General features: G+C 32.5%; 3 protein-coding genes across 8 annotated transcripts in view; 2 read left to right on the top strand and 1 right to left on the bottom strand.

The window, feature by feature from the left end:
- LOC123307532 (galectin-4-like) overlaps positions 1 to 20,031 on the top strand; it is a 28,623-nt gene extending 8,592 nt beyond the window's left edge. The window contains exon 5 of one of the 4 annotated variants that reach the window (XM_044889882.1): positions 18,958 to 20,031. In XM_044889882.1, the coding sequence (XP_044745817.1) occupies positions 18,958 to 19,491 (534 nt within the window). In that variant the 3' untranslated portion in view covers positions 19,492 to 20,031. Of the gene's footprint in view, positions 1 to 8,003; positions 9,935 to 10,152; positions 10,380 to 11,012; positions 11,242 to 18,957 lie in introns of those variants that run through there. The other 3 variants (XM_044889883.1, XM_044889885.1, XM_044889886.1) reach the window with 3 other exon arrangements.
- Positions 13,495 to 18,657, top strand: LOC123307531 (glutenin, high molecular weight subunit 12-like). Of its 3 annotated transcripts, none has more exons than XM_044889881.1 (9): positions 13,495 to 13,512; positions 15,323 to 15,496; positions 16,184 to 16,354; positions 16,412 to 16,504; positions 16,921 to 17,181; positions 17,233 to 17,484; positions 17,580 to 17,714; positions 17,775 to 18,098; positions 18,172 to 18,657. In XM_044889881.1, exons 1-9 carry the CDS (start codon positions 13,510 to 13,512, stop codon positions 18,274 to 18,276), a joined length of 1,518 nt encoding a protein of 505 aa, XP_044745816.1. In that variant the 5' UTR covers positions 13,495 to 13,509; the 3' UTR covers positions 18,277 to 18,657. The 3 variants fall into 3 exon arrangements, with proteins under 3 accessions (XP_044745816.1, XP_044745813.1, XP_044745814.1); XM_044889878.1 differs by lacking the exon at positions 13,495 to 13,512 and adding an exon at positions 13,790 to 13,960; XM_044889879.1 differs by lacking the exon at positions 13,495 to 13,512 and adding an exon at positions 13,790 to 13,960 and having other exon boundaries at positions 17,778 to 18,098.
- A 1,079-nt stretch (positions 20,032 to 21,110) lies between the features above and the next one.
- LOC123307530 (DDB1- and CUL4-associated factor 5) lies at positions 21,111 to 26,636 on the bottom strand. The gene is made up of 10 exons (XM_044889877.1): positions 26,331 to 26,636; positions 24,276 to 24,456; positions 24,015 to 24,154; positions 23,785 to 23,917; positions 23,423 to 23,697; positions 23,219 to 23,334; positions 23,045 to 23,164; positions 22,540 to 22,689; positions 22,319 to 22,473; positions 21,111 to 22,243 (listed from the first exon to the last, which is right to left on the bottom strand). The coding sequence occupies exons 1-10, from the start codon at positions 26,524 to 26,526 to the stop codon at positions 21,355 to 21,357; spliced, it is 2,355 nt and encodes a 784-aa protein (XP_044745812.1). The 5' UTR covers positions 26,527 to 26,636; the 3' UTR covers positions 21,111 to 21,354.
- Between the last annotated feature and the right edge of the window lie 1,029 nt (positions 26,637 to 27,665).

Raw genomic sequence — 27,665 nt, forward strand, 5'->3', positions numbered from 1 at the left:
ACCGATATAAGTCTTCATGCCATTGTTTTTTCAAGAATTGTTTTGTGTCGTAGGTTACTTGCCGGTTCTCAGACAGAAGGGGGTCACAAATATGTAAAAGATACTGCAAAATCTTTTTGCTTGGCTGTTGCTTTGGCATAATTTTCTTCATCTTAGTAATACTCATCTCTATCTGGATCAAATAGTTCATTAATTAATTTCATTATAAAGAATTTTTATAATGTATATATTATAATATGTTCTTGAATTGTTATATTATCATCCTTATCATTATTACGATCTAAAATTTATGAACAATCTAATGTAAATATTAAACACAACTAACATTGATTCAGCTTAAATTCCTGTTTCATGTTTATAACAAGTTAGTATCATCATATTCATAGCATGGATTTGCATATAGGCACAAAATCGGTTTACTTTTGTAACATGTTTTCTCCTGAGGTTGTTGCTTTTTGTCATTCGATATGTTATCTACATCTAGGAGATGGTAGTCGAACATACATGAAAAGTTGATCAAACATTATTGCTGTGTCCTCTATTTTACCAATTTCAATGTGAGTAGCTATAAGTTGTTACAACACAACACACAGGGATTATATATATTTTTTTTTTGATGAAGAGCATAACAGTTTTTTACATCAAACAATTATTATAGCATGAGTATGAGATACAGTTTAAGCAGGGGTTAATGTGAAGGGTTACCATATAATTTTGCGTATGTGAGATAATAAAATAAAGATTCGTAGGTATCTATGTCAGATTGTCCTGAAATTCACAACCCAATTCAAAAAGATTCGGAAACTGCATGTATAGCCCTAAAATCATCCTCAAATTTATAAATTGGACAATGATTAACCAGATGATTTATGGTTTCTTCTGGTTCCCCGCATTCACAACTAGGGCTTCAACTGAATTCCATCGGAAAAGCATACTATTGTAACGTCCCATTTTCCTGGGAAGATCAAAACCAGGAACTCTATTCGAGGGATCAGTAACTAATTTTTTGTTGGAAATAGTGCACGTATTCCATTCAGACTGTCAAATGTCCTTGTCCCTTATATTCGAACTAAGGAATCGGTTGGACCATAAGGGTTCACTTGACTTCAGTCTTGGAATCCTATTTTGTGGAAAATAGGAGAGAATCGGGAAAGGAGTGAAATTTATTCTAAGAATTTCTAACTGCAGTCTGTCTACAAATATGAGGCGGTACAGTGTTTGTAAGAAATGGTAACCATGGAATAGGTGAAGATCTGACAGTTTCCAGATTTGGGAAACGTCTTCTAGAGCAGATTCAATCCTAAAACAATGTGTAAAGTTCATGTTTGAAATATTCCATTTCTCCTTACGATAATACTAATTCTGAATTCTGGCTGAAACGCTTCTAAGACTTTGCAAATGCTTCCTCACATCTCCTTCGGTAGCTCACATGGCAGAGAGACAATCAGGGGTCGTAGGTTCGAGTCCTGCTAAAGCGGGTACTTTTTCCAGAATTCAATAATTGTCTGCATGCTATTAAAAAAATTTCGAATTTATTTTCAGACAGTTAAACTAACTTTCATATTTCACTTTCGATTGAATGATATTCGGAATAAAGTTTCTTCATTATGACAATTACATACCATCCAAATACCAGCTATTCGAAGAAACCAACTCTTGTTTTCCTATGAATGAAAAAATGAAAATGAGCAATCAGAAACGTTTTATGCGCCATGCGCAACTTGATTCGAGTTTGAGAAATATGCCAGTGGTATTTTTTTGTTCAATTGTTTCTCTGAAAATTCATCCTTATATTCTGCCTCAATTTATTACCATTCACCAAATTAATATATTCTTCCCAGACCCCTGCACTTTTTACTATATGGCACGAAGTTTTTTATACTCATTTCAGTACCCGGATGCTTTATAACTTGGTGGAGTGGACAAACAGTACAATTATTTCAACAAAATTTCCTTTTCTCTGTTTTCTTATTTGTGTCTTTATAGGTTACCTACCGGTTCTCAGAGAGATGGGAGGCAGATAGCTGTAAAAGATACTGCAAACTTTTTTGGCTTGGATGTGGCATTGGCATCATTATCTTCGCTTTGGTTCTACCTATCTTATTTGGACTGCAAAAGTAAACATTTATTTTGTCATCAGTTCCACCATTTCCATTTCATAGGATATGCAATTGTCACGTGCTTCGAATTATATTTTATATAATATATGGTTTTATTGTTCCGAACCAAGCATGCGTCTTTTGTGGACGAGCATTCCAAGTCTTTGTTTCTACTCATAGTATCACTTCAATTCGATATGTCGGGAAATATCTCGGGACTTCTATCTACCCAATTTCTTTTGAAAACTGCGTTTTGTCTTTATAGGTAGTCTACAATTTTTCGGAGCGCTGGGAAGCAGGAAGAAGAAAACGTTTCCTGAAACTTTTCTGCATTAGCTGTGGCCTCATTATTCTTCTTACTATATTAACGATAATTCTAAGTATTTGGGCTGCTATTAACTACTGATTATCGAAGACATCGAAGACATTTTTAACGGACTGTATTTCTTCGTAGGTTCTGGTTGAAGAAATGTCCTTATCTGTACATAGATATAAGCTGACCAATCCCGTATATTTTAATCAAATTGTAAATGTAATATGCATAAAATTTCGATTCGTGAAGGATCCTACACCATTTAAAATAAAGGTGTGTTCCTGTTAGATTTTCGGAATATTGGTATGTTGTGGATTGTGACCTACCCAGCAAAGATGGCCATAGGCACACCAAAAATGATGCTTTCTGCTCAGAATTTTTAACAATTTCGAGAATCGACAAATTCTGAGCTGAAAGTGTCACTTTTCACCGCAGGGTGTTTGAAATCTACAAGGTACCAAAAATTCAGAAAATTCAACTGAAAGCCATTTTCCATTAAAATGGTTTCCTTTGATATATACGGTTTTGGGCATCTCGTGTAACATAAATGATCTATGATATAATATGAAGTAAATATCGGGATTTTGAATTCTGTAAATAACAATATGCCTGTGATTCCTTTCTCGTAAGCTGCTGTGTCTGCTGAGCTTGAAATATTCCAAAGGTATATATATTATAGAGTGGGCTCTAGAACGACAGAAATAGGTGACACAAGTTTTGCATCAAGTTGATCCACTTAAATTTTTACTATTAGTAACTTTCCAAATATCGAATAAATGTTGTACAGTCGAAACTCATAGCTTTCATATTCCCTAATCATTCATTAACATTCAAATTAGAAAAATAATCAAATATAACGGAGATATTTTTATTGATAATCTAGAATTCAAAAATCAGTTAATCAGTAACTCGAAATGTTTTGCTATGAATGAAAAATGTGTCACAAAACATCAAGTCATCCTTAGAACAATAAATAATGAATAGAAATTTCATCGCCATAGTATTAACCTCATTTTTTGGCTCAAATATACAGGGTGGTAATAACGAAAAAATTTGGGAAGTGATTCCTTATCAAAAAAAATTTGGGTCTTTCATATATTTTTTTCAGCAACCCTTGCCCCCTAAACATGGAACTTGAAAAGCAATTTTTAATTTTTTCTCGGAAACCAGAAAACTTTTGGTGATGTGCCCCTGTAATTGCAAGAGGGAAGAAAAAGCTATACACCTGAAATTTGTTTATCAAGAAACTCTTCCTAATTCATAATATACCTTGGTTCATTTTGGACCAACAAAATCTCTTGTAATTTCTCGCTAAAAAATAAGATTTTTCAGATAAGAATAATTGATTAAGAGTCTTCGAACCTTAATTTAAAAAATTAAAAAATTCTTATAGAAAGACCAGAACTAATTTTCAAAAAGAAATCACCATCAGCCCTTTAATTTTTTCGCAACTATTTACACCCTGTATATTTCCACTAGGTCACATCACATCGTAATCAAGTTATCTGACATAACTTCAACATATAACGCTTTTTTTTTTCTTTTTTTTTTTGAAAGTATTGTTTTATGTCGTTATAGGTAACCTACAGATTTTCTGAAAGATGGGAGGAAGATCGGCGTAAAAAACTCTTCAGACAATTTTGCATTGGCTGTGGCATTGGGATTGTCCTTATGCTATTAGTTATTCCTTTTAGTTTTTGGTTAACTAGTATAACGCCGAAAAGGAAATACACTCATTAAGAAATTATTCCTTCAAACAGGTGGTTTTAGGCTATTTCTGAATGGGTCAAGGAAGCTAGATAATAAATGATTTCCTAGTCAATTAGAAGAAAAACGTCATATTTTTCACCTATGCTATTTTCCTTAGTTTCCCAGTTTACTGCACCCAGAGATATATTAATGAGTAATAGAACAAACACAATCAAAAAATAAATATATCTTGTAAATACTGCTACTACCTTTGACACCATATGCAAAAAATTCCGTTTTCATCTTTATGATATTGTTTTTTCGTCTATGCTTAAAATTCAGTTGTATCATTAACATAATTCACTTTCTTGTTCCATAATAGATTTTCAAGTTTTCATGTTTATTGTGATGAATGTTGCTTTTTACTGATGTTGCCAAAAAATGTTAGTGGTGATTCCTTGTCAGAAAATATGGTGGGTCTATTATATAAAATTTTTAGTGGCCGCTGCTTTGATACAGCCCCATGGCATCTGAAAAATATTGCTTTTCAGGTGCTGTATTTAAGCAAAAGCTGCACAAAAAAAAATTATAGCATACACATATTTTTCGACTAGGAGTCACGCCTTGAATTTTTTCGCAACTGTTCATTTACTCCCTGTATAGTTTTCCATTCGTCTATATCTACTGATACATCTATTGTTTTGGCAATCAATTGAAAGATTAATGATAGACTATATTTTGAGTCTCCCAATTGTTGGAGAATGTAAATTTTGTAATTGAAAAGATGCCTACGATTCCTTTTTTGTATAAGTTTTACTAACGTTAATTTAAATGTATAAGTTTATAGATTGCTCAATATTAAGTCACCACTTCTTCAAACATGCGCAGCAAATATACAATCTGAACTTTGGTAGTAGAACCATGGAGTTTCATGTTTTACAATCCTTCATCCACTTACATTTCAATAAAAAGAAAACCAAATATAATTAAATAATAAGGGATTCAAAACTCGCTAGCGGAATGTTTAAATGTTTTACTATGAATGAATAAATAGGTCCATCACAAAAAATCATGTTCATCCTCAGAAAAGGAAATAATGAATAGAGATCCAATCATCACAATAATATTAACACCACTTCTTACTCCTAAATGTGTGAATCTTACACCGCACTTCACAGTTTGCTAATCATTGAATGTGGCGCCTAATTATGAATATAATGTTGTACAGTTGTCTTATTTTTGAAAATGTCGTTTTGTGTCGTTATAGGTAACCTACAGATTTTCTGAACGATGGGAGGCAGATCGGCGTAAAAAAGTCTGCCTACAATTTTGCCTTGGGTGTTGCATCGGAATCCTTATCGTGCTATTAATTATTCCGTTCAGTTTTTGGCTAGCTAGTGTTACCCCGAAAAAAAGATACACTCACTGAAGAACTATTTTTTCATAAGTGTATGTATAGTCATAGGTTATTTCTGCTTTCAAACCAGTCGAAGAAGCTAGCTAACAAATTATTTACTAGTCAGTTGAATTTTTACACATATGCTATTTTTTCAGTTTTATAATAGAATCCAGTTAGATTCATTCATCATGAGCACATGCCTTTGAGTATATTAACTTGTTATAGGTTGATTTTTTTTGTATTTTCCCAGTAAAAAAAAAACAATAATGAATTTAATATTACATTATATCTGTAAACTCCTCTAATACCTTTCAAAATCGTACATTTCTGCATGGAATAACAATATTAGATGTTGAAAGTACTCTCCAATATGCTCTTCGTGGAGGAAAGTTCTTTTGGGGTATTAGAAAAGTATTTTTGCAGTGTCCTATTGGTTTTGTCTTCTGTTTCTTCTGAACATTAATGAGCATGAGGTTGAAATTTCTGTGTGTCAGTTATGTTCTCGTTGCTACTGTGTGATTTAATTTGCATCATTGTATTATCATAAATTTGATTTGATCATTTTTGAACGTGTCATGGAGAATTTTTGGATATTTTCTGAGAGGTGGCCTACTGATTTTCACCCTTATGAGAGAGAAAAAGAAGAGATCCCAATGGGTGACACTCATTTGTTTTTCATCATCACTTGGTTAGTTGAAGGTGCTATCAGGGAAATGAACATTCTATTGAATTGTTGTATAGGTTTCCCTTTTTATCGATCAGTTTTCTGTATCCATTCAGTTGAGACCCATTAATGAAGAACATTAATGACTAATGAAATTACCAACAAACAAAAACGTGGACGTGTAAACAATTCCTCATCTATATGAATTTATCTATGTGAAATCTTGTGATAATTTTTGGTTATTTCTTTTTCTTTATCGATTTTTTTTTATTAGAACTGCATCTATTTATTTTTGTAAATATTTTGTTTCGATTGATTTATATTTGTTTTTCAATTATCCTCATATTTCGGAGTAGATCCTTAGGATTGTATGCTGTTTCTATCTAAAAGTCCTGATAATTGACTAAATGAAGTCGAGTATCGCCATTTCTACTTAAAAATCTAACACAAGCTACTTAACGTCTGGCTAACTAATCATTTGAAATAACGCGTCATATTTTTCATATAATGTGCCATTTTTCAGTTCTTACTTATTCTAGATTTAGATATCTTCATGTAATATCCATGACTAAATAACACTGAACCCACTCTTGAAAAGTTGCCTAGTTTTTGATGCTAGTGTTTCCTGATGTCTCATTCTGATGCTGTTTTTTTTCCACGTCGAACAATCAAGAGGATTCAGACTCACAATTTTTTTTTGAGATTGATTATTGATTGGGATCTGAGATTCATTATAGATCGATAAGGACTTGGCAGCATAAGAATTTTTTTCTGTCATTTCGTGAATTCCTAAAGATATTTGTTTTTCATTTATGAGCGATGTGAATCAGCACTTATTATGCCTTCTTTTATAGGTTACTTTCAGATTCTCCGAGAAATGGGAACAAGATCAGATTAAGAAAGGATTAAAAATGCTCTGCTATGGATGCGGTATAAGTCTCATTTTTGTGATCATCTTGAGTATCATTATATATGAATGGTGTAAATGAAAAATTATTCTTTCCTACCATCCGAAATCTTTTGAGTTTGAAGTTATAACTCGCCAATTAAAATTTTTCTTTTCGCTTTTGATCACAATTCTTAAATTGATAATACCAAGATAATTCCTGCCTAGGATAACAGAATTAAAAACTTGACCCTTAAATTGGAAAGCAACATCGACAAACTTCAAATGCACGTTACTAGGTAGTAGCTTTTTTTTTAGCAGAATATTTCCAGTTCTAGAAAAGTATTATTTTCAGTGTGCCATTGGTTTTGTCTTCTTTGAACAATCACTCGATCAATGAGCATGCAGTTTTGCTTCGGTGTGGTTTATTTGCACATTTCATCATAGTTTTCATCATTTTGGTTCATGCCATGAAGGATTGTTATCATTTTCTTATAGGTGGAATACAGGTTTTCACCCCACTGGGAGGCAGACAGGCGTAAAAAGGCTCTTAAAATAATGTGTGTCACTTGTTTGGTTACAATGGCTTGTTTCATCTTATTGTTCTTCATCATTGCTTGGTTAGTTGAAAGTACAAGTAGGAAAAGAACACATTGAATTGTTGGAAAGATTCATCTTCATATTGTTCTTAAACTTCGTTCTAACTCATTGAATTAATCGATTTGGATACAAGTGATTGTTTTTACCCTTTTAGAAAGTTCATCCATCTTTGTGATTTGTTCATATGTATATCAATGTTATTTATGAATATTTCGTTCGAATTTTTTTTTTATAAAAATAAAATTATATTTGGTTTTCTGTTTTTTCTTCATATTTCGAAATAGGTGCAGTTGTGATTGTATGCTGCTCTATATCTAAGAGCCCTGATAATTAATTTAACGAACATTTTTCAGGTTGTACCTCCTCGTAGAGTTAGTGTAACCTCTGGAACATATTGTTCATCTCGTAACAGGAAGAATCTTCTCAAAGCTGTTTTAGTTATCGTCTATTTTTCTGGTTTCGTTTTCGCTTTTCAGCATATTCGACTGTAATACTAACAATTTTTCATTGATATTCGCATTTTGGTCCCTCAGCTTTTCAGTGTCTTGTCCTAACTTTGAAGTTATCGATTAAATTGTCCATTTGTCTATACGTTCATTGTTTGCTACAATAAAAAATTAGCATTTCTACGTCATCCCATCAAATTGATTGATGAGATAAAAAAGTCCATTCTCAACTGGTGTATTCTTCATGTTCATTTCATGTTTGTTATGGTCCATTTGTTATAGCTGTTTTCAACTTGAAAATTTCGGTAGGTAAACACTTTTGATCGTGTTTTGTCTAGAGAATGTCCGTGTGTCAAAATATTTTCTCATTGGTTCATGATTGCCTCAAAATTCCATCTTTAAGAACCCGTTTGATAGTCTCATTCCAAAAAATTGTCTGCTGTCTCATTTCACTTTTCACATTAATATGCATTGTGAAGAGTTATTTTAAAATTCATTATTTCACCTCTGCCATAAGTTTTCCCTTTAATACCTCAGTATAAATAACACTGCACTCTTAAATCAGTTTTTGTGAGGCTAATTTTTTATTATTTTTGTATTTCACTCTGCATTTCTACACCCATATCAATATATCCCTTTATGTGTTTCGATATTGTCAATGTTTGATTGTAATTGTTGTAACTCATATATCTGGTTGATTCAATTTTTTCACGTGGATTTCTGGGAATAAAAAAATGGAATACTCGAAAGAGTATGTTGAATGTACGAATATTATACGTGTTAACCGAATCTATTCTCTTGCATTAGAAAAACAAATATGTTGATGTTCAATTATTCTAGTTCAAGTTTCTAACGTGACAATACTTCAGGTTCTAAATAAAATTGTAGCTTACTATACGAAAAAAATGCTGCTATGATAAGGAAAAAGGTGCCTTATCCTTAATTTGTTCGCCTTCGATGTGTTACTTATGTTTTTGTATCTGATTTTGATGTGTATTCGTTTTGGGTTGATTTTAGATCCGCACAAATTTTATAATATTCTAATCATTATGATTGTGTTGGCTGTTGTGAAAATACTTACGATTCTAACATGCTCTATTTCTGAATGACCAAAGTTTCCCTGTATTCCAGTTGCCTAACCGAATTAAATACTTATTTTTTCCGATAGATCAAATATTTTTCTCCAAGTAAGTACCGAGCAAAAATGTGATGATATTGTGAACTAACCAAGTTGGCTTCTCATTCTGTTGAATGCTTCCCTGAAAAAAATTTCTCTTTCAGATGCCAACAAGTATATTCCGTGACCCTTTGCTTTGGTACGGTTCAGATCAAAAGGGTACACTTGTTTTTTTCTTAATATTAGTAGCCATCATGGTGACGCTATTCGTTGTTTCATTTTATTTCATGATAAGATCCTTTCATACACCTGTTCAGAGTTTTCAAGAAACGATGAGTAATATTGATGACTATGTTTCAAATGATAATATAGATTACCCAGGATAGATCATGAATGTAGTAACAATAAATCGGTTAAGGCAATTCCAATTCCTTGTTTGTACAGAAATAGGGTATGTTTTCCAATTTTCTATCAGACTTAAATAATGATTTTACTTATTTTATGTTATTTTGATCAACTTGAGAGCAACTTGTACGATTTAATATGTATACTCTATAGTTTCAGTCTTCTCGGCATAATTTTATAGTGTCGAATATTGTTATTGTTCCATTATTACTGGTTTTTAGGATTGTATAGTCGTGAAAATATAATGAACTATTTTTTGATATTTGCTGTTATCCTACATTTTCAACGATATACAATAAAGTTTACATGTGAAGTATTAATGTTTTTTTTTTATAATAACTACGTTTCCTTCAAAAAATAGGTAGGTGCTAAGCTACATTATCACGAGAGCAAACAGCTCTAGTACACTCATCATTCAACCAATCTATACACTTGATGTGTGCATGTTCTGTGAATGGAATTTTTGAATTTTCACCTGAGAATTGCGATTTAATCTTGCAAAATTATTCTTCACTTTCTGTTCTCACATTGTAGGTGAATTACGTGTTTCGTCCAACCGGATATGGTCCTTACAGGAACAGAAATAGGATGCTCAAAATCTGCGCTGGAATATGTTTGAGTGTCTTCCTGATTTGGATGATTCTCTCCATATTCCTCAGGAGAAGACCAGCACATGTAGTTCATGTGGATCATATAAATCATTACGTCGATTAAGTTTATTTTTCTCGAGGATTAGTTTGCATCATTCTGATGGCACTACGACGAATGAAGTGTATCGAGAATTTCATTTCGAATAAATGTTCATGTAAAACCCTCATCTTGATAAGGGGGTGGAATTATATTTGATGAATATAAGTATATCAGATCCAAGCATCAAAATAAATTATAAAGTTGAGAATTTCATTTTATGTGAAAGTTTTCTCTGGCACATTTGTAACAAATGGATTGAAGCCCTATTTTCCTGACCTTCGACGGTTTAAAAAAGAAGCGATGAACGAGAAAAAAAAAACGGTTTGATTTAATATTATATTTTATTTTATGGATAGTTCCTTGGATATGTCATAATCTGAGGGCAGCTTAGAAATAGTGTACTTATTCAGTTTGAAACTAATGATTTTTAATCCAGCATATAATTTTTTCATACTCCTCGTCATTCGATATGTTCTTAATTAGGTTGAGCATTACTAACAAGCCTAATATGCAGGAACATACTAATTTCTTTTGATGGTACTTCTGCAAGAACTATCTGTTGTAATTTTTTTTTGCATTTTCATTCTGCTTTTAATCCAATAACTTTTACTTTCTGCCTTCTATTCATTTGTTTTATATACCAGAACTTCTTTTTCGTTTTGTTGTTTTGAAATAATTTAGCTTTTTTAAAAAATGTTTTTCAGGGATCAACCTTTCATGCTCCCCCAAGAATTTTCGTTAGAAGCTACAAGGAGCAAAATCCAATTGTTGGTTGTATAATACTTTTAGTTTTCATTGCCATTTTTGGCAGTATCGTTTATTACGGTATAAAGTCGCATAATGAGTTCAAAGAAGAGTCTGAAAGACATATGAGGGAATTCAGAGAAAAGCATGGTTTCAACTGAATTAATTATTTATCCTTATTTCATCTTACAGATTATTTTTTCAACTCATTTCTGAAGTTGTTCTCGAAATATAGTGGAATTTTCTTTCGTTTAATCAATTATGATTAATAAAAAAAATTCAATTTCCAGAATGCTCGTATAATCTCTTTTATATTTTTTAAAGGTATACTTATGGGAATATTAATAACTCCTATTTATATGTCGTATATCTTGTATTTATCTTCTAACTTAACTTTTCTCATGAATTTTTGTGATAACTTTACACTTCCATGTTTCTTAAAATTCTCCATTTCTGTAATTCAGAAAATTTATTCTCATTAAATTTTCACTTTTTTTGGATATTTTATGGTTAGCTCTGTTTTATTGAATGGCTGCTAATATTGAAAGGCGTATTCTCTATTTTTATATTGTTGACATCACAAATACCGTTATTTTTTTAGTGCCTATGTGAAGATAAAACTGATTTATGAATATTTTTAAGTACTTATACTGTTGTTATTCTGAACTATTTTAACGTTATATAATAAAGAGTAAGTATATATGGTAGATGACTTTTTTCAGAGGCGTACCTACCAAAATAAAAAACATATCGAATAATCGAAAAACAAAACGTAAGAGTACACTGTACATAGTTAGATGTGGATCTTTCCATTCCATCTATAGTAAAGGGACCATGCATGAAACAATACGACAGTTAAATAAATTGGTTGGGACTCTCAAAAGATACTAGAAATACATAAAAATAAATTTTCACGCTAATGACTCTGATCGAAATGATTAACCAATATTAGTTTCTTTGTATTGAATTCCTGTGGCCGATAATTGATGCCCAGTTTTTGAAACGCCATTTTTCCCAGATTGTGATCATGTCAACGTCAATCTCTTTGTGATTTTCTGTATATAAATAAACATTCTTTGAAAAAGATCCAATTCTTCTACAATCCACAACGCTAACTTGAATTTGAAAGAAAAAACACTAAGAGCGGGAGTCATGAAACTTTGATTGTCCGATCAACGATTTGATAGTCGCTCGATTTCTAAAAAGAAATCACTGAAACAAACCTTTTCATTTCTGAATATATTGAAGAAGTAGCAATTGAGAATAATTGAATGGACGTATGAACATCATAATGTGATGTGATGATATTCTGATGATCATGAATGAATTATCGATTGAAAACAAATTGACGTCTATTCGTCAATCAACTGTTGATCCCCCGATCAAGATTTATGAACCCCGGGGTAAATGGTGTAGTAGAAGCTAAGCACTACGTTTAAGCACAGAATATTCACCATCTGAATTGCATAGCTGTACATATTTAGTTCCTTAAGCTGGAAAATTTCCAAAATAAAATATGATGTCATGGCCACTGTCCTGGTTCCTCCTAAATCAATAAAACTATCTGGATTACGTAAGGGAGTCCCAGTTTACAGAGATAGGCGATAGAAAGTCTAGGGTAAAACTAAGCTGTGCTAAACTAACTGACGAGTGACGAGATTTATTTTATTTGCTTGATTCACACCAAACATACATAAAGCAGCGACAACGTTAAAGATATGCGAATAATATATTGAGTAAATAAACCAATTGCAATCGTTTCTATTGGAAACAATATGCTTAACTACTGTAAAATTCCAAAAATATCAATGCCTGTATCAAATTTTGATCATGCATGTTTGATGATATTATTTTTTCAAGGAGAAATTCGTGGTTCTTCCTGAAACTTATTACGAGTTTTCTACCCAATATCTCAGACAAAAGGAATAATAAAACAAAGTTAGTGCATAATTTCGCACTAACTTCTAACTAGCTTCTGACAAGAAGCGATGGTTTGTGTTTGTGTTGGAGATCAAGACTCATTGCGAAATTGAGAATTAAATATATTCAAGTTTTTAAAAGCTGTCGTAAGTCTTGATGGAACTATTTCATTCATAGTTGATAATTAATTAGTTTTGTTGACAGCTCAACTAAAAAACTGTTCATATATCTCATTTAGAACAGAAAATTTTGAGAAGTTAAATCATTGGACTTCGATCTGCTTTTCAATGATTCCAATGTGAATCATTCGCTATTAAATATATCATTTAAAATTTCTTAATACGTCACTGACATCGTCCTCGCTTTCTACTCAACGATGTTGATGTGATATTTGGCCTGCATCTAGTAGCTAATGAATATTTTCACCTTCTCAAGTATTTATTGTTTATATAGTTATTTGTTCAGTGAGTTATCCAAATAAAGCAGTATTGATCGACCTGGAAATTGGAATATACATTGAGCTTACTGAGCGAAAAAATGGTTTGTACATAATATTTCGTTTGTGCATTTTCAATTCATGACTCACCACACAAAACCTCTAAACATTAGATTTTCTCATCCATAACATACATCCATTGTTCACTAACAAAAATTGTTGGGCAAATTCAGCTGAAGCCATGTTATTAACAAGGATAATGATTAACTAACGTGTCTCCTTTGGCTTACGATGAGAACATCATCGATTCTACAAAATTTGCTTCGGAAAAATAGCCAAGGGCATCCAATCAAAGCAAGAGATTCTCGGGAATAAATTGGTTACCCACCTTAATACATGTGTTGTGAACATTTCAATACGTCATCTCTATTTATTTCTATTAATAATCCTTGCACGATTCTGAACGTACGGTCTTCAAGTTTGTTACTGCATTCAGTGATTTTTGTGAAAATGCAGCTGGAAGACGAAATTATTCCTGATGAGAAACAAGGGGTAAGTAAAAGAAATTTTTTTTTATTATTGTCAAATGTGGACTACGCATTCCACAAATAATAATTCTCGTTGGAAAAAGGAGTTAATTTTTTGGAATATCGTATTAATTACATATGAAGACACTTTTCAATATATTAGAAAAAATTAAATCTCGCTTATTATAACGTTATAAGGCTCGAGGATCCAGAGAAAAATTTGTAGCTTTATTTCAAATTAGATAGAGAATCCTTGAAATATTACTTCATTCCAAATCAGATAAGAAGTGAAGGCTTTATTCCTAAGAATAGCATGTTTTTGATGATTCAGTGTAGTATATTTACGTCCAATTTTTGTTCATTTCTTTCAATAGTAAATATTGAGAATCGATCAATGAAAGTGTTCGACTTCTATTAGAGTTTTAGAAAATTGAATTGAAGGTACTAGTTATGATTTTTTCAGAACATATTCTCCGATTTATTCATTTATTAACAATCGAATCAACTCATGTTTTTTTACGATTTTTTTATCTTTGAATTTCAAATTTATACTCTAGATTTGACTTGGATAATTCTGCCCAAAGCATTCTCAAGAATCAAAATACATATATTGATTGAATCAATCCATTTTATGTCATTTTAGTTGCGTATAAAGAGTGTCCCTTAATACTACAAAATTTTGTCACAGATTCTCGACTATTTTAGACTTTTACCCCCATCGCTCGTACAAATATCACTGAATTTGGTACACAGAACCAAATTGAGAAAATATCTGTCTCTTTTTTCACGAAATATTTTTGAGGAAAATCTAAAAATGTGATTGAGCGCATATCGTGATTTGTATCGAATTCTGCTTGTCAATCAGGGGTAGTTGTATTTTTAGATTATTCAAAAAAATATCATGGGGGGGTCACCTAATTTTTTCTCAAGAATCTGAGACCAAATTTTATTGTAGTCATTTCGGGACACTCTGTATAGTTTGCCGAATTGGAGTGATCTGATAACTAACATAGTGTCTGATTACATCTCAGTCTGAGAATTTGTATGCGGAAAGAGAATAAAGTTCTAGTTCTAACCCAGCTGACAAGAGTATGGAGATTTTCTCAATAATCAAATATTCGCAAAAGAATTAATATGAAAGATGATTTTGAGAAAAAATCTATTCATTCCATTTTATTCCAAGGAATAAAACTATCATCTTACCAACTCGCGTTACTTCTGTTGTTAGCATTTTCAAAATTATAGATTTAGGTATACATATATGACTCTATATGAGTTCAACACATTTTCATTCTTAGTAAGTAATGAACAAAATTTCATATTTCATATGATTGTGTAAGGAATAAATCATTATACGGGTATGTATGTATGTATCCTTGTTCTGCAGTCCCATCACACCAATCAAGGTGATGCCCTGCACAATTTCCTGGATTCAGCGCAGACCGTTTTAGCGGAAGTAGTTGCCAAAAGCGCCACTGAAAAGGTCGTAGATGGTATGTTTTCTCCTGGCCATCAACCGAATCAAGGGGCTCCGCAACCTGGTGGGCCCCCACAAGAGGGTGTAAGTACTTCCGCTTTGTATTCTCCTCATTTTGTCTTTCAAACAAAATTAATCGTGTCAGGATAATTTGGGATATGTTCGAAATTCAACAACACCATTTCCATTTGTATCCAGTATCAAGATATGCATTTCCAAAATAACAATACTGCACACATCGGTTAATTGATTCAAGAAATTTAATTTTTGAATAATTTCAGATCGATTCAACAAGCAGTGAAATGCATTATTTATTATTATTACTCATACGATGTGTTTTTGTTTACTATTTGAAACACAACCCAGAATCGCAAACAACGAAAATTCCACTTCAATTTTAGGACTTAATGTTGAAAAAAATTTACATAAATTTGAATAAAATAGAAGGTTTTTGAACATTTTAGTGGAGGCATATAATAATTTGTGTCACAATAACGAAAACATTTCAAATAATTTATTTTTCTTCACTCTGAGTTCTTCATGGAAATATACACTGTGAGTAAAAAGTAACGGACAAAATTAATATCTTTATGTATTTACTATTTTGTAGAAAAAAGCTTTAAGGTACCCTCTATGAGAGGTGGGAAAATTTTTAAAACACTTTTTACGAGTTACTTTTTACTCACTCCTGTATAACCCCTTTACCTTAATGTATCATTGAACTGTATGGATATAATTATAAATGTTTCCATTCTTTTGAAAATTCGATAGATCTACCCAGATCTCGACAGAGAAAATAATCGAAATAGAGAACCCACCTTCATAGACACTGCTCAGAATGCCTTCGCTGATGCATTTGCCAAAAAAGCTGCTGAAAAGGTGGTTGATGGAATTTTACCATCGAATAAGCCCAGCCAACCCGAAGAAAACCATGGGCGTCCAGTAAGTTTGTCGTAATTTTACCTACCTATATCTATGTATTAAAAAATAATATTTTAGAATCAGAGCAATTCCGGATTCGATCTCAGCAGCTTAGGGTCTTCCCTTCTTGAATCCTTTGCCGATCAAATGATGCATCCATCTGAGAAACAGGTAGGACATTGATTTTTTTCAATTCTTCTTGAAGTATTATGGATTTGCTTGTCTGGTTTTATTGGATTTTATGCCACGAAAATATGATAAAAGTTTGGTAATTGTTTGTTTAGGTATTTAACTTTTATGTTATCAATTGAGCGCGGAAATTGTTTGGTTTATCAAAACTGTGCCGATCGTAACGATCATTAAACATTGTTTATTTATTAGAATATAAATCTTGCAACGCACACATTTCTCTCAGATGATTCGTTCTGAAAAATTATAAAAGAATATAGATCAAGTTGGATAAAAAATAGATACCCATGAATATGGTATTCGGTCTTTATTATTATTACTAATTATCGTTATTTTCCTAATTCTTAATCAATCTGAAAGAAATTTGTACCTAAAAATGTTATTGCGGCAATTTGCAGGGCACCCAACAGCAACATTACTCACCACAGCAACCACGCGGTCAGGGAAAAGAACAATCAGGTTTGGATTTCGGTAATATGGGATCGGAACTGTTAGGATTTGCCGAGCAAATGCTTCATTCTCAAGGTCAAAAAGATCAGTCCGGCCAAAGCAGGCAACCCCAAGCTCAGAGTGACAACCAGGGCGGGTTCGATTTTGGCAAAGTTGGCTCTGAACTGCTCAGTTCGTTCGCTGAACAAGTAATGCATCCAGAAAAAAAGGTATAATCTCGTGGTAATCAGGAAATTTAGTAATTTCTCCTCATTTTTCAGGCATCTGAACAACAAAATCCTCGCCCGACTCATAATCAAGAGGATAAGCAATCTGGTTTCGATATCAGTAAAGTGGGCGCAGAGTTGCTTGGATCTCTGGCTGAGCAAGTGCTACATCCTTCTGATAAGAAGGAAAATGCTTCTGTTCAGAAGCAATCTCCAGACAATCTAAGAAACTCCCCAAATCAACATGGAGGTGATATTGCGGCAATTTTGGGTTCTTTTGCCGAGAATGTGTTAGGAGGAAATAAAGTGAGTTGGACTTAGAATACCAATTAAATCAATGTTTAATTTATCTAGACTGAGAGAACATAACTTCATAATTGTAATATTATCGAACATTTCAGCCGAATCAAGAATATCAGATTAAGGGCACTGATGCAAAACCTCACACACTCGCTGATAGTGCTGGGGAAATAGCATCTTCTGTTCTTGGGTCACTGGCTGAATCTATGTTGCACAAAAATTCTAATAACGAATCGGTAATCTATTAAAATGTTAAACTCTCAACATATCGCCACTTGCAATTAATATTTTCTCAGCAGCAATATCAGGATCCTAGAAATTACGGGCCCCCTCAGTGGTATGGGCCACCAGGGCAACAAGGATATGGGCCCGGACCACAAGGATACGGGCCAGGGCCCCAAGGCTACGGGCCAGGGCCCCAAGGCTACGGGCCAGGACCTCAAGGCTACGGTCCAGGACCTGAAGGCTACGGGCCAGGACCTCAAGGCTATAGACCAGGCCCGCAAGGATATTGGCCTGGCCCTCAGGGTGACTGGCCTGATTCCCAAAGAGGACTTCCGGCGAATCCAAAAGAGGCACCTTTATCTGAGGATATCGGTTCTTTTTCATCGAATCGCCAGGTAAAATCAATTGTGATTCCTATATCCAAGTTATTTTTTTTTTGACGAACGTTTCTGATTGTTGTTTTTCCAGAATCATCAAAAACCCCAAAATGAGGATGATGAGTCGCCAGCAGCTGAGTTGGGCTCATTTTTAGTTAATTCTCTTGCATCTAAAATGTTGCAACCTCGTCAATAAACAAAAGCTCTCTGTTTTGACATAAAATGTTAAAGTATATGACAAAAAAATGTTCTTATTTATTTTTAACACTTTTTAAATTAATTATTCTCTATTGTATTATATACAACGTTCTCCCTATGTTATACTTTTTTCGCAATTATTGTTCAGGCCGAATTAATTATTCTTTCTGGAAGGGCGTCACGGACTCGATATTCTTTGGATATAGGGTGAGGAAAATAACCCCATTTCTCCTCATATCCGTCTATACAACTTGGCTGTGGATGAAAAGTTAACCTAAATAGAATATAGATATCAATTTGTTGAAATATATGTGAAAATCTTATGTGCCTTCATGGAAATTATTATTACATTGTACTATTCAATAAAATATTAATAACACCATTGTGTTGTAAATATACCATATGCGGCTCTTACCACTCATAACATGGTTTCATCAGAGTTATTTTAAAAAATTGAATTGCTCAGCAAGTATTGTATATACTAACATATGGTCATCATCTGTATATAAAATAATTACTTACAATCGATTTATTAATTGAATGATGTGATATTTTATATACCTACACTTAATATTAGTATTGTAGTCATCACATCTCAAGTATACCTACATGAATTGAAAATAGCATTCTTGACATTTAAAACAATCTTGAACTTAGTTTTATTATTTTGATTTTGTAGAGCAACATGCCAATGCCAGCAGGTTTGAGTTACGGGCCAGATAATGGATTGTATCCAAATTTGGATTCTCATTTCCATTCTGGTCCAGGAATTCGTCCTCCCCAGCCAGGACTACATCCCCCTATGCCACCAAATATCTCTACAAACCATCCACCTTCAGGAGGTATAGTGCCGCCCCCACATATACCACACGGAATGCCGCAACCCTCTATTCCTCCTAGTATTAGTGCAAGCTGTCCTTCCCCAGGTTATCCTGACGCTGCCCATGCGCCTTTCCCAACTCATCCTGGATCTATTCATCACGATTCTGCGCATAGCCCTTTTCCTGATGTCCACAGTCATCTTTCTAGAAGGGACTTGAAGAAAATTTCGAAAGCCGAGTATAAAATGGAAAAGGAGATATATAAAGCCCAGAAGAAGGCTGAAAAGAAAGCGTATAAAGCTCACAAAAAGGCTCTCAGGAAACAGAATGGGTGTTCCCACTGTAAACATAGAGGCTCATCCTGTTCTTGTTCGTCCTCAAGTTCTGATTAAATTTTGGAGAAATTGTTGTTTTTGTTTGATACAAATGGTATAACTTTTTTTATATTATACATTATTATTCAATTATATTAGTCAATTTTATTAATGTTTCGCAAGGTAATAAAAAGTAAATATTGATCTTGATTTAAAATTTGCCTTATGTTATAGTCGTATATAATTTGAAATTATTGCAACAAATTTTTTTTTATTACCTATATTAGTTGGAATTATAATTTTCATTTCAATAAGCATTTTCTTCACGAATAGCTTAGCTTAGCATATATGTAAAATCCAGACGATATTTAACAGTTGAAGTATATGGTTGGATATGGAAAATATTTTGAACTTAATACTCAAGAATGAAAATTTGAAAATCTCTAGGCCAGAGCAAAGGAACACTTGTTTTATTGCAAAGAAATCGATTCCAGACAATCAATAAATAATAGCATACCCTGAGTAATTTCGAAGGAAGCGTCAAATACCTTATATATTGCTGTATTTTTGTATGATTTGGTAATTTTTCCAATAAAATTTCAGAATTTAAATGCTGCAGCCTCTCCCTTTGATTTATACCCACCTTTTTCCCAATACTTAAAATTCATTTTTCTTTCAATAGCATTTAATTAACATATCTAATTTGTTTGAATACATAAAGTTTGGAAACAAATATAAGAAAGTTTCTTCCCATCTTTCTACATAATAAATAATTTTTAAAATTGAAATACACAAGATATATGTACATATATCAGAAGTCTTTCATAAGGAGAATAAAACGTAGATTTTCAATTGCACAATGAATGAAAATAACTACAACTCTAACAACAAGATTTTAAAAATATATGGATATTTCATTTCTTCAACCTATATGATACTTGATCATCAAAAATAAAAAACCTTCATGAGCAATACATATTGGCTGGACATAATTGGTTAGATGCATTAAAAAATCATAAAAAATTTTGTCCGCATTAGGAATACATTCAAACATAATAAATAATATTGTCCTTTCCAAATCAAAAATGACGGACATAATATTTGAGAGGTGATATAAAAAATGATTAGATAGTTCTTAATCAACAGAGACACTATTGATAACAAATTCTCATTATTTACAACAAAAAGAGATACATCTAATGGACAAGTTCTGAAGCACTTGCCAACCTTTTAAATATTTGAAACAACTCTTGCAATGGAAACAGATTTTTTTTTACATTTTATTTACGTCTTTGGGTTACCTGAGTCATTTTACAATTGTTGGAATTGAGAAGACTTTCAAGCCCGTGTGATAAGTAAAATATTTATATTATGTTTTCCAGTAGGTAAGTTTTTTAACATTCTGGATTTTTTTGTGTGTTTAGTGCATAACATTGATAGTTTCGCCACAGAACAACTACTGAAGTGTTAAAGTTAGTTATAAAAAATATTGCAATTTCACAAAGTGGTGAGTTTGTGACAAAACCATGAATGTAATAATAAAACCAGATAAGAAAAAACTCCCAAATAATTTCGAAACTTTCCTTGAAAACCCAATATAAATGTTTTCAAATTCCTCAGATTCAATATTCGGCACAATTCCAAGAATCGTTAAAAGATCAAGGCGACAAAGACACAGATAAAATTGAAAAAATATGTTTCTATAAGAGTTTATTGGAGTATTTACAATGTTGGCAAGCGTTTCAGAACTTGCCCATTGCTTTAAAATCAACTTTGTATAATTGGATTAAAATCGGTTAAAATAGGATTCCTGATCACTCACTCGTTACAACATAACAATTTCAAATACATATTCAGAAAAAACGCAAATATAGCTCATTTCAAGGAAGAAACTAACTCGCGATTTTTGAGTGTAAAGATTTTAAATTCCGAATAAAAACATCAGTTAGAATCAGAATCTTCTGTTATCTTTTTTCGGATATTGTTTATCCTACTTTTCTTCATGCGTTTCCTAAATCTCTCGTATTTCAGTTCATCGTCGGAACTACACGAAGTATCATCTGAACACTCTTGGTGGCTACTAGAATTTTTTTCATAGGAGTTCATACTGGAACTTGGTCCTGTTGCAAAACCACTATCTAAATCACTGATAGTGCACCTCTTTTTAACAGGTGTAACATAGTCAATATCACAATCACTATCACTGTTTGTATTGTCTTCATTTAGATCTACTGGTGGATATGAACCGTTGAATGAACTTCTAGGGAAGCTGGAAGTTGCATCGTTGCTTGAAGAGGCCCTATCTAACCCTCCGTCAATGCAAACTGCTGAATCATATCGATATCTGTTTTGTACCGAAGTTGATGGGGAACCAACTGAATTGTCTCTTGTAGTCCCTGAAGTATCGTTCGAATAAGTAGTTAGGGTGTGAACAAACGTGTCTTGTGTACCATTGATAGGCGTTGGAAGAATATTGACAAGATTTTCCTCTTGAACGGTGCTACTTTCAACACAGCCATTAGGTGGTGTATCTTCCTCGGAATCCTGGTCTATTACACGAAACACATTATTGTGTGAACTAGTTATTCCAGTACTTGTACTGGGTGTATCTATCGAAGTATCAAAATTATCACTTAAATCACGCAAACTCTCCCTTGTTCTATATTTTTTTAATTTGCCTCGCGCAGGAGAGGGCTCTTTTTTTGAGTGTTTCCTTTCATTGCTCAATTCTTTTCTTGGCGACTTCTTTGTAAAAGCACTTTTACTTTGCTTTGAATTTTTGCATTTACATGGCCGAATTTGTTTGTTTGATATTTTTGCTGCACCATTTCTGAAAATAACGTTTTTTTTAGTAACCAATCAGAAGAGAATCACATCATTTGAAATCATTACTAATGATACATACCTGTGATATTTTAATGATTTATCATGTGCCATTTTAACAAGGATATTCCTCTTCTGCTCAATCAACTGGGCAATTCTATTTTGTTTCATTTTTTTAGTTTCTTCATTCAAATTCCTTGAATTCACATACATGACTTTACTCAATTCAGTATAACTCTGTAACAGAAATCATAACATTCAAATATTACAACTGAGAAGCACTCAAACCACAAATGAATATACCTTAGTTGAATTATCACTTCCAGAATCAGAGTTATTGGAGCTATTCATAGATTCCCATCCTTCTATCTCCCTCTGTATCAATGAATCAAAAAATGCCATCATCCTCGAGTCTTCAAGAATTGAATGCTCGCTATAGTCATGCGATATTCTCTGAAAAAAACCAATATTCTCACAACAACTGGTTTATACTAGAATTTTGAGTTTTTTTATCACTGATCAAGTCGTACTTTATACTGGGAGTGATTGAATCTGAAGTTCTGAAGTATCTGAACAGTATATTTTCTCTGTGGAGAGAGAATTGATAAAGGCGATACAAAAATCCATGAATAAATTAAAAACTGAAATCTTCACCTGAAGATGCTATCATTATAACGAAACGAAACATGTGTGGTAGTTAAATATCTATCAGAATCAGGCTATTTCAGTTTTTTGTACAATTTCCTAAGATGAAAACTGAGTGTAAATATTCATCAAATCTGAAAAAAAGTGTTTTTGCTTCACTCACCTCTCCTGTTACTCCAACCAAACGAATGTATTCTTCATGCGAGTAAACTGATCTCTCTGGTTCACTCACTTCGTTCAATAATGATCCTTCCCAGTCGCCAATAGGAAGTGTACTCCAAAACTGAAACATGTTTATGTATTATAGAATTCATCACCAACTGATCGAGTTAGCTACCTTGACCATTTTTTCAACACCTGAAGAAGCTATAATATTGTTTTGTTTATTATACCTGACTTGGTTGACTATTGACCTGTGACCTCCTAACACCAAATGTGTAGAGCCCCATTCACCTATAATTGATAAGAATTAGAATTCAAAGTGTGATAAAAACACCAAGAGTACAATTAAAATCACATATATGATTATAAGATTACTTACTGTTATTTTTGGGAATAGACCACATGTAAAGGTTGAAATCATCAGATCCACTTAGAACATACTCATCATTCTCCCCAGCGAAGCAACATGTTTTCATTGTACAAGAATTGTAATAATTAGGGTGATAAAATTGGCAAACATTGTCCTCTTGTTGACTGTTATACAGAACGGGCGGTAAACGCCTTCTCAAAGCCAATATGTGTGTGCCTGATGAATTGAAACATGCACTAATTCCGCTCACAGGACCTGCTTCTGAATCATAATGTATGAGTGGTCTGAAAAATGCATTAAAGAATAAATTATTTCGGTGAAATCTTAGAGTATTCCATATTTTAATCAGAATGTACTCTTGTTGCACTTACTCTCTAGGTTTTCTGCAATCCCAAAGCGCTATACCCTCTTCTGCATTTGCAGTTGTTAATAACATTGTATTTTGTGGATTGTACATAACAGAATGAAAACCTGTCTTTTGTTTAGCTAAGCACACACCTGAACCTGAAAATTGAAATTACACAGTGTGTGAAAAAGTAATTAAAATTAAACAGAAAAGAATGAAAGGGCTTTAGAACAAATTGCGCTTCTTGATGCCTACCTGATTCAGAAGTTTCTCTGAGGTCAAAAATTAATATCCTGCCATCATCTCCTGCAGTTGCTACAATATCATCGTTCTGTGGGTTCACATGTAAACCATATATGGGTTTCTTATGGATTAATTTATCCACCAGAAGTCTTCTGGAATGGGGGATTTCAATTCTTAATTTATGATCATAAAATTTCATTTTCTTATTCAATACTTATAAATAATTATCATTTAATAATCTAGATAACTCAGATGGATATTCATTACACTTACGTTTGGATGTCATGAATGAGGAGCTGATCATCATTGCCACCAGAAAAAATTCTGGTATTTTTAGAATCAAACCCCAGACAAAAAATGTTACTCAAATGGTTTGTTCGCATGGACACAGGAGAGCCTTCTCCATGGAGAGCATTCAACATGGTCCAGAGGAGTACTCGACGGTCATCTCCGCCTGAAAAAGAAATACATAATATTCCAAATTCTACTTATAAGTATTATCAATTTAATGAAATCATCTACTTTGACTGTACAATTAGACTAATTGATATGAAAATCATTATAAAACTAGAAACTGAATTACATGATTATACCTGAAGATGCTACTGGAGTATCGAAACACGTGCAGTGTAGTTAAAAAACTCATTCCCGTGAAAATCATGTTATTCAGTTTCTAGTGTACAATTATTAGTCTTGATTCCTGTGAAATTAATAAAGTTTTTTTTACTTTTACTAATTAGCTGGACAACTCTTATTTTAATTGAATTTTTAATTGGTCTAATGACATAAGTAATCGAAAAAACAATCAGATGCGAATAGACTTATTTTTCGAATAAAATTAGACACTGAGCATGGGAATGTTTCAGAATTTGTGTAATATAAAAGTCCTATCAAAAAAACGTAAGTTGAGATCCACCAAACACATCGGCCTAACTTAAGGGCTTTCGAAAATGGCAAAAGTAAAACTTGAAATTCGGGAAAGAATCAAAAAATTTCTTCAATCTTAATTTAATGATCTAATTTATATTGGATTAGATATCAGATAGTATATTGAAGTTTATCAGAGAAATAATAGAATGAATTGAATTTCCATTTTCTATTAATTCTACATCAAAACATAATAATATATCACATGTCCTAAAACTATGGAAATTTAATGGACAGATATTTTTTTTTCGTTATCGATTTCAAGTGTTCATTGTTAGAAATAATGAAACAAAACCGAGGATTGCATGGCTTAATTTGATTTTCGTTTCAAGAACTTTATACTTTAATCACGCCAATGCGATGAAAACTAATGTTGGAGGAAAAAATATTCCTCAATAAGCTAGAGATTCTTATCGATCTTGGCCTAAAATAGGCTAAAATGCAGTAAATTCGCAAGTTACAGTTAAAGGGTAATCAATATTACATGATGAGCTCTCTTTATACAAAACTTGCAGATAAAATTGATTTTCATCTGATTAAAGATCGTCTACCTAATTCTCCTTTTTCTATTTTCTTTTGTGAGTACAAGAGGTCATGTCACATCAAATAAAAGCAATGAATCCGAGTATATGTCCCAGGATTTTTTAAATAATTGTCAGTTTAAGAACTTATGAAACAATATTTTCAATAATCATATAGAATTAAGTTTTTTAAGGGTTGTCCGTATTTCTTGTTGGTTATCAATGTATGTATGTACCCCCTTGTTTCATAACATAAATATGTATATGAGGATATGGAGGACTTTGTGAGGCTGCACAGTTCAAGAGAATACAAAGAATGAATAAAAAAAAAAATTGAAGCATAAGTAGCTGAGTACTAAATCAAAAAGGGGTTTGAGCCGATTCTTTTCAAATAATTTCCTTGAGTCTTCCAGAAAATGAGTTTTTGTTTTCATTATGAATCATATTATTTAGGAACGCGTATGAACAGAAACTCAAAGGCTCGATATCGTATTAATTTTGACGACTGAGTATCTATATCTATCACAAATGCCTATATCAACAAATGACTAAAAACTGATTGATCGATATGCTTATGCTATTTCCATGTTCGTGGATTTTTTTATAGTTAATATTTATATTTGACTGATTCATATATACGAAGTTCTGAATGTCGTCATGTTGTAAAGAAAAAATATGGTTCACAATAATATACTGAACACATATCGTATTTTCTGATATCCCTTGGAGATTAAATATCCTCCAAGTTAAAACTGAGGCTCGATGAGATTGTTTACAACCAATTCGAAGCCCAAAAAAGAGTACTCAATCATCTCGAAATTTATAGTGAAAGGAACGACATAAAAATTCTACATAAGCTCAATATTTCAAAAATACTTACCAGATATTAATAGTTCACCGTCGTTAGAAAATTCAATAGCATTCACACACCCATAATGAGCAAAAAGATCTTTTTTATATAAACTTCTTGCGTTAGCTAATCGTTCACTAAACAATTTCGATCGAATCGCACACTTTTTTTGATACTGTCTTTCAAGAACGTAACAAGCTGGGTTTATACCCGAATGTTTCAACATTTTATTGTGTTTTACCGAACGTTTGATTGCAAAAAAAATCGAGACAAATCTTCAGAGAACGTCAAGCACTTCCATAACGTCAGAATCAGCTGTTCAATGTGTACAATCCGAAATTCGAAATCAACACAGGCTGAAAGGTCACAAACTATTGGGAAGTTTCTTCTTTTTCAAGTACCATCAAGTAATCATTTCTTTATTCTATGTTCCCTCATTTTTAAAATTTTGAAAAATATAATTTTAGCAATAACTCAATTGTAAAATTTTCAATAAACAAGTATTAAATAAAAGTAAACTTCCGTAAAATTCTCATCCTTTCTCTGAAATCGCTATTTCTCAATTTCCGAACATAATTTCTGTAATCATTTTGCAGTTTTTATAACTTGCGGGCTCTGAATTTAAAGAATGCATTTGCTGCTAGAAAAGGTTTTAAATGATTTAGAAATTGACTTATTTGTTTAATTTGAATTAAAAAAGTGTATGATTCGAACAATTCCCATTAAATTGATATACATGGTGTCCCATACTCTTCATACTTTCTTACACTCATTATTATTTCATTTTTGGAAACGGAAAGCGTTTTGATAAGGATATATCTCCTCCAGCCCCCTAAACATCTCTGCCTCAAATTTTTAGAGCCAGGATTCTGGTTGATTTGTACTTATTAATTTCAAAGGTCTTTTCAAACTGCATATGGTCGTGCATTTGTTTTTGTATTTTGATTTGAAGCGAAAACGTTGTCGGAAGAAATCATTTATGAATTTATTTTATTTAAATAATTTTATGGAATGGAAGGATCTGCTTCCTTTCAGCCACCAAATTTCAGTGATTCGTATATTGCATCGATGTGGCCTATACTTCATGAAAATTCATAATTTAACTGAAAACAGATGATATGATTTTCACAAAAATGAATTTTTAAACCACGACACGTGTTTCGCTATCACAATAACATCTTCAGTGAAGTTTAGATAAAAACAGAGGTGGAGGACTTGCTTTATGTTTATTTATGGTACACATAGAATTTCTATGGGACATTTAAAATCCAGACATAATTAGTATGAAAGCTAGAAAAAATCCCGTTATGAAAATCCAGAAATAATGCTAGGTTAAAGAGATGCTTCAAAAAAAATGAAAATGGG

The sequence above is a fragment of the Coccinella septempunctata genome, chromosome 2, assembly GCF_907165205.1.
Source record: "Coccinella septempunctata chromosome 2, icCocSept1.1, whole genome shotgun sequence".
In the NCBI taxonomy this organism is placed as follows: Eukaryota; Metazoa; Arthropoda; class Insecta; order Coleoptera; family Coccinellidae; genus Coccinella; species Coccinella septempunctata.

What these genes read in the sequence shown, in the direction of transcription:
- LOC123307531 (XM_044889878.1), top strand. Translation starts at nt 13,805, where the DNA reads ATGTGTTGTGAACATTTCAATACGTCATCTCTATTTATTTCTATTAAT. An exon ending in GTGGGCCCCCACAAGAGGGT is followed by an intron (nt 15,497 to 16,183) that starts GTAAGTACTTCC and finishes AAAATTCGATAG; the next exon opens with ATCTACCCAGATCTCGACAG. An exon ending in CTTTTTCATCGAATCGCCAG is followed by an intron (nt 18,099 to 18,171) that starts GTAAAATCAATT and finishes TTGTTTTTCCAG; the next exon opens with AATCATCAAAAACCCCAAAA.
- LOC123307530 (XM_044889877.1), bottom strand. Translation starts at nt 26,526, where the DNA reads ATGTTGAAACATTCGGGTATAAACCCAGCTTGTTACGTTCTTGAAAGA. An exon ending in TGGTTGGAGTAACAGGAGAG is followed by an intron (nt 22,690 to 23,044) that starts GTGAGTGAAGCA and finishes GGTTTTTTTCAG; the next exon opens with AGAATATCGCATGACTATAG. An exon ending in GAAGTGATAATTCAACTAAG is followed by an intron (nt 22,474 to 22,539) that starts GTATATTCATTT and finishes TTTCTGTTACAG; the next exon opens with AGTTATACTGAATTGAGTAA.